This window comes from Dioscorea cayenensis, chromosome 2, assembly GCF_009730915.1.
Source record: "Dioscorea cayenensis subsp. rotundata cultivar TDr96_F1 chromosome 2, TDr96_F1_v2_PseudoChromosome.rev07_lg8_w22 25.fasta, whole genome shotgun sequence".
Classification (NCBI taxonomy): domain Eukaryota; kingdom Viridiplantae; phylum Streptophyta; class Magnoliopsida; order Dioscoreales; family Dioscoreaceae; genus Dioscorea; species Dioscorea cayenensis.
In genome coordinates, this window is record NC_052472.1 from 2,485,905 (window position 1) to 2,498,653 (window position 12,749).

The window sequence follows — 12,749 nt, forward strand, 5'->3', positions numbered from 1 at the left end:
TCTGTGCTCTCGGCTGATCTGGGATTTGGGTATTTTGGATATTTTGGATCACCTCGAGATCGCTGCTCTCGGCTGATCTTGAGATTTTTGCATTTTGAATATTTTGAATCGCCTCGAGATCGGTGCTCTCAGCTGATCCTGAGATTTGAGTGTTTTAGACCGTCTTGAGATCGGTGCTCTCGACTAGTCTTGAGATTTGAATATTTTGAGTATTTTGTTTAACTTAGGAAATACATTTAATTTATTTATTATTTTTTTATATAAACAAAATGTTTAAATGATACATTACAATGTTAAACAGTAATGTAAATAGTTAAATATTGACAAATAAATTAAACGAAGAAGATAATTGTTAAATATAAAAATAATGTATTTAAACAGAGACAGGCGACGTTAAACGGTAATCAACTTATACAACTAGATAAACATAAAAGAGAAGAATCTTACAACGAGAAAAACTCATTTTCAGTAGGATTCGACAATACCATAGCGTCTGTCTCGACAAGATCGACAATGGCACATCCGCTGGAAGTCAACCTCATTTTCTATTGGACAAACCGTTTTATATCCATTGGGTGTGATAAACTTCACCTTGACACGGGAACATCAAGACCCAATCGCTCACGTATCTCAGCTAAGCTAACACCAATTCCAAAGGAGTTAGCGCCGTGAACAATAGCCCTCGAATCGAAGAAATTCTAACCTTATCAAGAAACTGGCAGAATTCAAATATAACAAACCAAATGAGGAGAATAAGAAAAAGAAGAAGAAGAAGATGTGATGAGTCATCTAAACTTTGTTTGACAAAAGGCAACAAAAAAAATGCAAAATTGTATGTATAAAGATTTGACATGATGTGAGTGGTCGTTTTTTTCCCGCCATTTTCAAGGGCAAAAATGAAATTTCATAACATGGTCTCATTTCAAGTGAACGGTAGGGGGTAAAAAGGAAGTTAAACAATAACGGAAGGGTTGTCCGGGGTTTACCAAAATTGGAGGGGCTGTTTGGGAATTTCTGAAATTCACGAGGGGGTAAACAGTAATTTTTCCTTATTTTTATTATATATTTATAAAAACATTCAATGGCATCATATCTTGTGTTTTTTTTTCTTAACCTTAAGTCATGTTCATTTTTTTTTGGGTTTGTTGCATCTTATTATCAAGTCTCCTTCAACTTGTCTCTTTTTATTTCTTTGATGGTTTTTGTATTTTTCCATTAATGGATTGTGATTTGACTTAAAAAAGAAGTTTTAATGCAATTCTTAACTAATGTGGGATATGTTATTAGTTTAAAAAATTTATAATTAAAATACTTACTATATCCAATAGTGTAGTAAGTCCTTAATAGTTTATATTCCACCATTACAAGATTTCAACTATAGTCAATTTAGTTATAAATTCAATATTTTAACCATTAACGTATTTTATATATAAGGGCACATCATTTAGGAACGTCTTTAGATTTAAAATCTAGGAATGTTCCACAATACCGTTGGAGATTATCATCATCTCATGCACAGTATTAAACAATATTAAACAGTGACAATATATATATATATATATATACACAGTAGTTAATAATAAATATGCACAATTTTTTATATAAGTAATACCTGTTAGATGATAATCTAAATGTTATGATCAAATGTTTTTAAAGAACAATAACTCTAAAAACATACACAGTTGGTGTTTACCCTTTATATATTTAATTTGTTTAAAATTAAACTTTTATATATTTAATCTTCATTTTTCACATTTCAAAAATTTAAACATCTGTAGGTCACCCATCTCTTACTAATTAAAAACTAAATGCCACATTATTAGGCCTACTAAGTCATATTCATCTATTATTATGCAATATTCTTTCCTGATTAGTCACCCACTATAATTCCATAAGATCATATTTATTGATTTTATACTCCCTCTCAACTGGTTTATTATATTGTTAGACTCATTGGGTCATAATATTCTGTAACGTCCCCGAAATTAAAAACCCTTGCTAAACTCACATTAAAATTTGTCATTTACACTAAAATGATAAAAGTATTGAGTAAGTGTAGGAAAAAAAAAACAATAAAAAAACGCAGGAGTTGAAATAGAAACAAAATAAAAACTATAGGTGAATATAAAAAAAAAAGACTAATATAGAATTAAATTAAATTCTAGAGATCAATGTGAATAAACAAATATCTATAAATAGATATATTTTTTAACCCTAAATTTATTCTCTTATTTTTCTTACAAAATTGCCAATTTTTTCTTCGAGATTTTCCAAATTTTCTCTTCCCCTTGCCTAAATCCTGTGAGATTCCAAAATTCTTTTCAATATAAGACCATCTCTAATGGTTGCTCAACACAAATATATTGAGCACATAAGCATTAAACCATGATCAAACGCTCAATGGGTGAGTCCCATCCACTTTTTTATTTTTTTAAAAATTAAAAAGTGATGGGACCCACTCTTTTAAATAAATGTTTTAAAAATTCAATTCTTTTTTATTTTTTATCACAAATTAATTATTTTTCAAAATAATATAATATTATTCATATATTTTAATTATTTTAAATATTTATTTTGTAATATAATTTTTAAAATATATTATTTAATTATTTTATTAAATAATTATAGTAAGAGAGATAGTTTAATAGGTATAAGGACGTTTTTACCATTAGACTATCATAAAGTTTGATGTTCATGCCACCTTATTAATCCATTAAACTCTTACTCATTGAACTATCTCCCATAATAGTTATACAACTTATACTATAAAATAAGACCCACAATCAACTCATTAAACTATCTCTTATACTATAACTATTTAATAAATTCTTAAATATTATTAACAAAATAATGAAATAATATATTTTAAGAAATTATATTACAAAATAAATAGTTAAAATACATGAATAATAATAAATTATTATATTATTTTGAAAAAAAATAATTAATTTGTGATAATAAAAATAATAAAAAATTATTTAAGAAGTAGAAGAAAATGTAAGTTATTTGAGAATGTAGCATAAAAATTAAAAATTAAAAAAAAAATAAACAAAAGTAATCATTGCATTGATGATGCAAGGTTTAATTATTTAATTTTTAAAAAAAATTAAAGTTAAAGTTAAAGACATGCTCCACCTTTGAGCGCTCAGGATCATTGAGCCACTTAATGACCACTGAGCTTTTCTAATGAAGTATTCATTTCATTGAGCGCTCATTGAACGCTTATGGATCAGCATTAAAGATGCTCTAAGTATGATGTGTTGATTGTGGGTCCTATTTTATAATATAATTATTATGAGAAATAATTTAATAAGTAAAAGTTTAGGGTGCGTTTGGTTTGTGGGATGGGAATGAGGGGAAAGGGTTTAGAGTGAATGGGATTAAGGAGAATGGAAATGTGAGGAATAAAAATAGTAATAAACCTATGTTTAATTTGAAGGAATGCCATTGAGGAATAGTAAAAAAACATGAAAGAGAAATGTGGTAAATTTACTTTTATATCCTTTACTCGTAAAACAAAAATATTGTAGAAAATAATAGATGATAGTTAATTATTATATTAAAATATTTAAATAAAATAATTCATGTAACTATTCACAACAACCATTTTTAATTAAATATTTTCAATTAAATAAATCTCTTTAATTATTATCCATTCTAATTATTATATTTAAATATTTAAATAAAATAATTCATGTAACAATTCACAACAAATTTTTATTATTAAATAATTTTAATTAAATAAATCCTTTAATTATAATCCATTTTAAATTTTATATTTAAATATTTAAATAAAATAATTCATGTAACCATTCACAACATATTTTCATAATTAAATATTTTTAATTAAATAAATCCCTTTAAGTATTATCCATTTTAATTATTATATTTAAATAAAATAATTCATGTAACTATTCACAACAAATTTTTATAATTAAATAAATCATTTAATTATAATCAATTTTAAATTTTATAATTAAATATTTAAATATAATAATTTACATAACTATTAACATATTTCAATAATTTACTTTAATTATTTAAAATAAGGGCAAAAATGTCATTTTCAACCCAAAGAATGACCCCCAACAAAAAAAAAACTTATTACTTGATAAAATCACTGTTCATTCCTTTACTGGATACCAAAAAAAGGCTAACAGTGAAAGGTTAAAGGATTATCATGCTAATAGTGATGATTCTTTTGATCCAAACACACTCTTAATGGATTGATGAGGTGGGATGGATATCAAATTATAAGATAGTTTAATGCTTAAAGTTGCCTTACAAGAATTACACGATTTCTAAAGTACTATTTGCTTTCAATATCAGTTAATAGGTTTCACTATCTCTTTTTCCTTTCTTCAGAATGAGAAATAGATTATAATGTTATTATATAATTGGTATATATATATTGTGATTTGATAAAGAAAAAACTTAACATTTATATTGGATTAATTATAAGAATAGTAAAATTTGTATAATAGTGTTATGACAGTGGGTATTCTATAACGAAAGCTGATCCCGAGGCAAGTGGCTATAAAAGGAAAAGCAAGAACTATGTAAAGGACATCGAAGAATTAGAAGGAATCAGAGGCCCATTTCGTCAAGGTAGGGATTAGGCCGGCGTTACATCAGAGGTTCGATCTTGGGGTAGTTGAACTCTGTTAGTTATTAGGTACTTGAATCGTTTTGAAATCTATTTCCTAAATGTACTAAACCCTATGTTTTGGGTGTTGAATACAATGCTATGAGTTGGTATGCTCTTTGATGGTGTGATTGTCTTGATTGTGAGTCTTGTGGTAGAAAATTCATAACAAATAGATCTAACAATTTATTTTAATAATTAAAAAACCCATAAATAATTTAAATTAGTCCCAAGTGAGAGACTAATAGACATCAATATATTCATATCACGAAGAAAAATTAGAATTTATTATTAAAAAATCAGAAGCACTAGCACTGTAGAACGGTATTTCGTTTTTTCCCGGGTAGTGAAATGTAAATATCTACAAATAAAAATAAATTAAAGGTTTTTGTGTAATTTTCACATTATCATTATAATTTCAAACTTTTCAAGGGGTAAAATGTAAATTTCTAATCACCATCATAAATCTCGAATCCTTGAAACTTCTCTCGAAGTTTGCTAGGGTTCTTCGACGACAAATCAAACCCTAGAACCATCCCCCTCGAATCTTCAAGGTTCGTGTTGCTTCTCAATTTCTCATGTGATTATGCGACGCAAACTCCGCCGGTTTGGCAAATCCGTTCGAAAATTGTTTTTTTTTTTGTCGCAAATTGCTTAAATTTCCTTTTTTTTTTTTCCCTTTGATTTAGTGTAACAATCTCTGTTTCTGTGATTTTCTCTTCAAATTTCAGGTTTTGATTGGGTTTTCTGTTGATCAGCGGTTTAGGGTTCGAGTTGTTGCCACAATGCCTCGGTTTGTAATCCAAATGCTGTTCTTTTTCTTCAGATGTCGGTGGTGATTTGTTGTGTATCCATTTGATTTCCTCTTTTTGGTTTTTCAGGTACTACTGTGATTACTGCGACACCTATTTGACTCACGATTCAGTGAGTATTGTTCTTTTTTCCTCTCATTTTTACTGTTTATGCTGCTGCTTTTCTAGTTTGATTTGAAAAAAAAAATCCGTCTTTTTTTTTTCTTTGTGATTGTTATTTTTTGTTTTAATGTTGCAACTAGGATCAATTTATTCGTTAGTTCTTATGACACAAGGGGATACTCTAGTTTCAGTCCGCCACTTTGTGAGACTTGTTCACCTCAACCTTGTGAGTGTGGTCCAGTTTTTGGCACAAATATTATTCATGATTTCTGTTTTTGGTTGATGCTATTTTTGAGATGTGCTTAACAACATTTGTTGATTGGAGTGAATCAATGAGTTAGACCTTAATTGGATGTGCAGCCTTTTCTTGGTTTATAGCTTCAAATTTACTATCGTTTGTGTTGCTCGCAAAATTTATATGTTATGCTTTTGTAGTAACACTGCTTTCTTTGTCTGCGTATTTTGGAACTGAGCTGTTTAGCAGCAGCTGAAGTCTTGTTGAAGTTTAGGAATAGGACCATCCTATATTTAGAGACAAATTAGCTCATCTTAGTTATTAATGTTTGTCTTAATCATCATTTCCCTAGCTGCTACGAAGTTTTTCTCTTTATTGTTTTTATGCGCTTATTCATGTAAGTGACTGTTTGGTTATATTTTTAAAGATGAATATCTCATGCCATTGTCTTTGTGGTTCCAGCCTTCTGTCAGAAAACAGCACAATGCCGGCTACAAGCACAAGGTTGTACTTTATGAAAATTTCAGCCATGCTTTAGTCTTCTCCATCTTCAGTTGCTGAGCTAACTGATTTTTTATATTAATTCAGGCAAATGTGCGTACCTACTACCAACAATTTGAAGAACAACAGACACAAAGTTTGATTGATCAAAGAATCAAGGAGCATCTTGGGAATGCTGGAGCCTTTCCACATCAAGTTGGTGCGACATTTAATCAACATCTGATGTCTCTTCAGTCTAATCCCCAGAGACCTCGCCTTCCAGTTATGCCTCCACCCCTTTTGCATCCTGGCGGCCAGCCACCTCTAAATCAAGGATTGCTGCCAGGAGTCAGGCCCCCAGTTCTGCCCCGGCCACTTATTCCAGGTAGATTTGAATTTTTCTGTTCTGCAGTGCTTTTTTGGAAGATGATTTTCTAATATGTTGTGAGAAACGCATGACATGTGATTCGAAACCATCTTAAATCTAATTTGTATACATCTCAATTGATCAATGCATGTGAACTGTTCTGTATTTTATTTTGGACAGTGCATCATACATTACTTATATTGTTACATTTGAAGCCTTGCATTTAGTTTTTAGATGTGTTTTTTAAAGGTGTAGTTCACAATGAGAATGCGGATTTGCTGTTTGAAGATCTTAAACTCGAACGCCAACCCATGTTTCAAGACTGAATCATGTCTGATGTAGCCAAAATCTCTTGTTATAAGCCCATCTTTTTTTTAATCTTCTACTCACTTTGATTAACTATGTTGAAAAGGTGAGCTCTCTCAAAATTGGGTGCCATCTTGTGTTATCACTATGTCCTAAACCTAAACTGCTGTAACTGAATTTAATTTTTTTTACTTTTCTAATTGATTATTGAGACCAATGAAATTACATGCACACATTTTTATATCATTTGGTAGGCTATGGAGCTCCTCCAACTATTCCTCTCCCCAACATGCCACCAGGTGCTCTTCCCAGGCCACCAACATTGAGTCCTCCTGTCACTGGGGGAGTTCCTACTGCAACGTCATCGAGTGTCATTCCAGGAAGCTTTGATGCCTTCAATTCTGCCGCAGCGTCAGGGTTTCAGAGGCCACCGACTAGTGTACCCGGTGCTCCTGGAGCTGCAACGACATCTCAGGATGGATATACATATGGCCAGGCATCAGAAACCAGCCATTGATTTGCACCATGCTCAGCGTTATTCATTACTTCTCAATAGGTATTTCAGTAAGCAAGTGTGATTCGACGCTGACTAATGGTAATTACTACATTGATGGTGGGCGAATAGTTTTTTGTAACCATATGAATCAGTGAAATGAATCCAATGTCATCAGTTGAAAGAGTTGGTTGGTTCCAAGTGCTCACTGTTGTGTGGCAAAACTTTTGAAATCAAAAAGTGGGCTGGTTGCATACATTCCTTTTTTCTTGTATCGACGACAGTTACAAATTGTTGTTTCTGCATGTTTTCACTTGCCTTATTTTTTATAGACAGTTATATTAACGACTGCATCGACAAATGATGGAACATGCTGAATTTTTATGGCTTATTTTGTGAATGTTGTAATTTATTTTAGCAGTGCAGAAGTTTGCTGCTTAAATGAAGCAATCCAATCTATCAGTTGCAATGGTACATGAAATGTTTTTAGTGTGTCCTGGACCACTTTTGGATCTATTTTTGTTTTAATTTTCATAGTTTATGTTCATATTAATGTTTATTTGATAGTGATATTTTTCGTGAATAATGTGATATTTTTCTTGAATAATGTAAGCTAAGTTATGAGAATGAAATGGATGCAATTGAAATCATAGTTGGATTGATTTTTATTTGAATCATCACCAAGTTTATTCATAGCATTGCTCATGCATGCTGAATCCACAATAGCAGGAACACTAGTGAAATCCCAATAAGGGAAGGAGAAAACAAAACTGTTTTCAAACAAATGTAAAGAATGGAAATCAAAGTTCAAATGTTATTGTGAAATGTCATTATTAGCTGTACTTATAATGTTACAATTGATAAGGAAAAAAAAAAAAAATACTAAACAATCAAAAATAAATTGGTAAATATATTCTGAACAGCAGCAATCATACTGTTTGATATTGATAAATTAAACTCAACATTTCTAATTAAATGATACATACACTTTATTGTAAAGTTGAAAGTTAAAGTATACTCATTACAAAAATTGCTTCAATGAACACTGAAATCAGAGCACCATAACAGAAAGAAACCAAAGGTTTAAAGCTTTCACTCTCTTAAATTCAATACTTCAAGAAATGAACACAGTTTCCTGGGCTAAATCAGTACTGCATTTAAGCTTGAAGAGTGCATACCTTATCTAATTCAATACTAAATAGAAATCAATGCCATTTGTTAGGCTAAACTAAGTAGCACATGCACTACACTCAAGCTTGAAAAATTCATAACCAATAATTAAATACCTCATATAGCTAAATTTCACACTACAAATAAAGTACCCAAGAATAGCAAAGCACATTGCTTGAGAGAGAGAGAGAGAGAGAGAGACCTGAAGAAGTGTTCTCCCAGTCAAGAATCTTCTCCATGTACTTCCCCATCACCTGAAACTCATCACAGTTCTTGATCGAATTCGGCAGTCTATCTTCAATCCCACCACCACCCACACATAAAAGTATAAAACATCAATCAAAACCCACAGAAAAACAAAAAATCTCAAACATTCTAAATCGGATAAATGCCTCGCCAATCCTTGGATCAATGAGCGTATATCATTTACGCACTTACACATAGTAAAGAAATATGTGTGTGTATATATACATATATACTGCAGTTTGTAATTCGTGACGACATTTTGCTACATCAATGATTTTGCTATTTAATTTTTGTTGAACCCGCAATTAAAATAACACGAGTTCAAACATGAACGACAATTTTCTCAAGCAAAATGACAAAGAAAAATCCATGTGTTTCCATCCCAATGTCATGTTGCTCCATCCTTTTCTTTAGCCTGCAGATCACCAGATTTTGCATGTCAGTTAGTGTATATGACCTCTGCCAATTGAAATAAATAAGAGTGTGATATGATCAACTATAAGTATAGGCAAGGGTATAGAAATAGTTTTAAAAACATCGAAAAAAAATGTGATTTCTTTACAATCCATTGCTACCATCTTAACACAAACAAATACCAAAAAAAAAAGTAGAATCAAAGTGTTGGCAAGAAATGAACAAATTTGGTTTGAACTTCAAGAATTGCATTCATATATTACCTAAATCAGGACGTTTTTCTTTTCCATTAAACAAATAACATCGCATAGAATTTATGTTAAAACCTGTAAAATTCTGACAAATATTGCTCAAAATTTGGAGATAAAGAATCCGACAAATACTCATACCTTTTCAAGTTTCTTCAATATAGATTCTTCGTAATCTCGAAAACCAGCACCAATTATGTCATCATGTTTCGGAACAACTGGTTCAGCATGCCTAGCATTTGATGCACTAGAAGAAGCTCGAAGAGGGACAACAAGTAAAGGATTTGAAATATCACCACTCATAGTTTGCGTAGCAGCTACCTGGTAGTTACATGGAAGACAAGCTTCAGAGTCGAAAGACAAATTTCAAATGATTTTATGATAAGCAAGTGGAAAAAAAAGTTAACTCTACAGGTGATATCACTGGCAGGGTATCTGAATTTTCAATCATATATTGTTAGACAATTATGTTTATGTCCAAGCTAACTAATACATCTTATACATATTTAAAGCAACATGCATTTTACAATATTAAATATCAAAAGCAATATACTTTCTTGCATCTTTAATTGCAACTATATAGCATATCAAAACCATATTATATATATAAATATATAAGAGTTAAACAAAAGTGGTAAAATAAATTGAAGTTTGAAAACAAAAACTTCGGACTTGTTAATTAGTAGATTTCTACATTTTCTTCAATGCGTCAGAAGAAGATCATCATAATGATCCATAAAAAAAATTCTAAAAGTCTAACACAAACAAATGGTACTAACTCCATATCAAAGCAATAATATATATATATATATATATAAGAGTTAAAGATTAATAGAAGTGGTAAAATAAATAGAAGACAATTTTGAAAGCGAAGTCTGCAGACTTATTTATTACTTGATCACTACATTGTCTTCAATGCAGTAGGAGCAGAAAATCATAATGTGGCCATCATCTATTCTAACACAAACAAATGGTACTTACTGCAGCATCTTTGGAAGACATTACAACAATAGCAGAGCCCTTCTTTTTGGATCCCCTTGACCTGATCACAACATCTTCAACCATTCCAAATCTCTCAAATAGCTTTGTCAGCTGCACAGAATCATAATCCCTCCCATCTCTCTCCCAAAGAGACCTTCAATACCTTTTTCTTCATCCACACTTGCCCCAACATCCTCTCTTGCTTTCTCATGCTGAGACATTTGTCCAGGATATATATTAAAAACGAATTTAAATTGAAAACCAACGGTGAAGTTTAGAAAGAGATGTTGCAGTATATATGATTATGAAATAAATCACCATCTCAGAATGATAGATAACATAGCAGAATGAAAATTTCCGACTCCCGTAAGTATGTGATTATCGTTTGGAAACAAGTTAATTCTGTATAAAACTCCAAATTCATAAAAATCCCTACATTTGAACACAATGCATAATATTTTCTATATGATGAAGAACATCTATATCTGCAAAGTTATAAACGAGGGCAGCCATTACAGAAGCATTGTGAACTCAACTTACTACATTTGGCAAATGTGCCCAGTGACAGCAAGAATCGTAAAATTGGGTCACAACAATATACTCTTATCATAAAAGATAGAAATCATTCATTTTCTCATGCCAAGATACCTTAATTAATTATGCAACACAACCTGGAAAACCCAAACACTAACCATAAAGAGAGTAAAATCAGAAACGCTAATCTCACCACAGAAGTTGGGGCAGATGCTACTTTCTTCGCCTTTGCGGGACTGGAATACTAGCGAGCTCCTGTTGCAGCTCAGCAGCAACCATCTTCTCCTTCCGAGCAGCAAGCTCGGCAGGGTCAAACTGCGGTGCAGCAGCAGCACGCTCCCGCTCCTCGAGGTCAGAGGCTAGCTTCCGGCGCTTGCCATCAAAAAGTGAGGCACGGAAGGCTTTCTCCCTGATAGATCGAAGGTGCGCATCAAAAACTGCACGTGAGGAGACATCCCGGAGGATTTCATAGGAGGTGGTGAGGCGTTGGAAGTCAGCAGTGGCGTCTGGGTCATTGGGCCGCTTTGTCGGGGTGGCGCTTTCCGGGATTGATCACGATAGGCCTTGTCAATCTGTTTTTAGACTTAGCTTTGAGCCCTTCCTCACGGAGGGGAGGCAAAGCACTAAGGTAATGATCGACGAACTCCTCCTCGAGGTCCAGGATTTCGCCATTGTTGACCTATATGACAGAGAAAAAGAGAACAAAACACCCATAAAAACTTAGAAAATAAACTCTGAGATCTAATGCATGCGAGCAGTGAATAGCATATTGACTTATAAAACCACAAAAAGCATCAGCGTCTTCAATAATATTGAAGTAGCTTCATGAAAACATCATACAACCTAACTACTTGAATCATACACAACAATATAAAAATGACCAAAAGTGGAGTACCTGACAATGGTTGATCAGTGTTGAAGGGGATGATGCGGGGAGGCAGCTGCAGCAAAACTTTGCTTAGAGTGGAGGAGGATGGGTCAGTGATGCTAGGGTTAAGAAAGATATGAGATTTTCTTATTCTTGAAATTTTAAAAAATTGATATCTTGGAAATTTTATTCAACTTGAAGAGTATAATAATAAAAAAAAAAAAAATCAAATTCCTCCCAAAATGTAAGATTACCACCTATTAAGTTAGTAATCCCACGTTCGTAATACTCAATTCATCATATTTGAGAATACAGTATTCCCACTCTAAGCAATAAAAACAAGATGATCTTACATTAGTTGGTCTAGATTCCAAAGGAAATCCTCAACCAAACGACACCCTAAGAGTGATTGTGTGACCATGCACAAAACAAACAATAATAAAAGTTTCCTGAAAAACAATCACAAAGCGTCAGATTATTCATTCAAAGGCAGCATATTTAAAAAAGTATCATGTCATCTTCACTGGTAATAGGCTAAAGCCACACTAGAGGGATGAATTAATAAAGTCTAAAGCTGCGCTTAATAAGAAAGATGGAAAAACTCTAATTTACTCTTTAAGATTAAGGGCTTCAATGGTGGTTTTATGTATTTTATCTATTGTTTATTTTTGTATATGTATATTAATAAAAATATTCAAATATACAAATATATAGAAGTCCCATTGTGTTTTTCTTCCCAAAAGCCCCCAACTCTTCTATTACTCCTACTGACTGAGGAACTTCACCAAATCTCTAATCACCTAATTGTGACTTCATACCAATCTCAAGAGCTTTTCACCCTTTGATCC

The 12,749-nt window shown here is 31.9% G+C and overlaps 2 protein-coding genes across 3 annotated transcripts; one reads left to right on the forward strand and one right to left on the reverse strand.

The window, feature by feature from the left end:
- The first annotated feature begins 5,113 nt into the window (after nucleotides 1-5,113).
- Nucleotides 5,114-7,745, forward strand: LOC120269434 (U1 small nuclear ribonucleoprotein C-2-like). Of its 2 annotated transcripts, none has more exons than XM_039276769.1 (6): nucleotides 5,114-5,199; nucleotides 5,377-5,438; nucleotides 5,527-5,569; nucleotides 6,257-6,298; nucleotides 6,383-6,659; nucleotides 7,202-7,745. In XM_039276769.1, exons 2-6 carry the CDS (start codon nucleotides 5,431-5,433, stop codon nucleotides 7,462-7,464), a joined length of 633 nt encoding a protein of 210 aa, XP_039132703.1. In that variant the 5' UTR covers nucleotides 5,114-5,199; nucleotides 5,377-5,430; the 3' UTR covers nucleotides 7,465-7,745. The 2 variants fall into 2 exon arrangements, with proteins under 2 accessions (XP_039132703.1, XP_039132708.1); XM_039276774.1 differs by having other exon boundaries at nucleotides 5,142-5,199; nucleotides 5,404-5,438.
- A 1,229-nt stretch (nucleotides 7,746-8,974) lies between these two features.
- On the reverse strand, nucleotides 8,975-11,651 carry LOC120279540 (dnaJ homolog subfamily C member 17-like; the record flags this gene model as incomplete). The annotated part of the gene is given in 6 exon segments (XM_039286466.1): nucleotides 8,975-9,271; nucleotides 9,660-9,839; nucleotides 10,500-10,653; nucleotides 11,251-11,573; nucleotides 11,576-11,611; nucleotides 11,613-11,651. Coding segments are annotated over 6 exon segments (759 nt in total), but the record flags the coding sequence as incomplete, so codon positions are not given.
- Nucleotides 11,652-12,749: the final 1,098 nt, after the last annotated feature.

Coding starts and splice junctions, on each gene's coding strand:
- LOC120269434 (XM_039276769.1), top strand. Junction 5,570..6,256: donor CCTATTTGACTCACGATTCA/GTGAGTATTGTT, acceptor TTGTGGTTCCAG/CCTTCTGTCAGAAAACAGCA. Junction 6,660..7,201: donor GCCCCGGCCACTTATTCCAG/GTAGATTTGAAT, acceptor ATCATTTGGTAG/GCTATGGAGCTCCTCCAACT.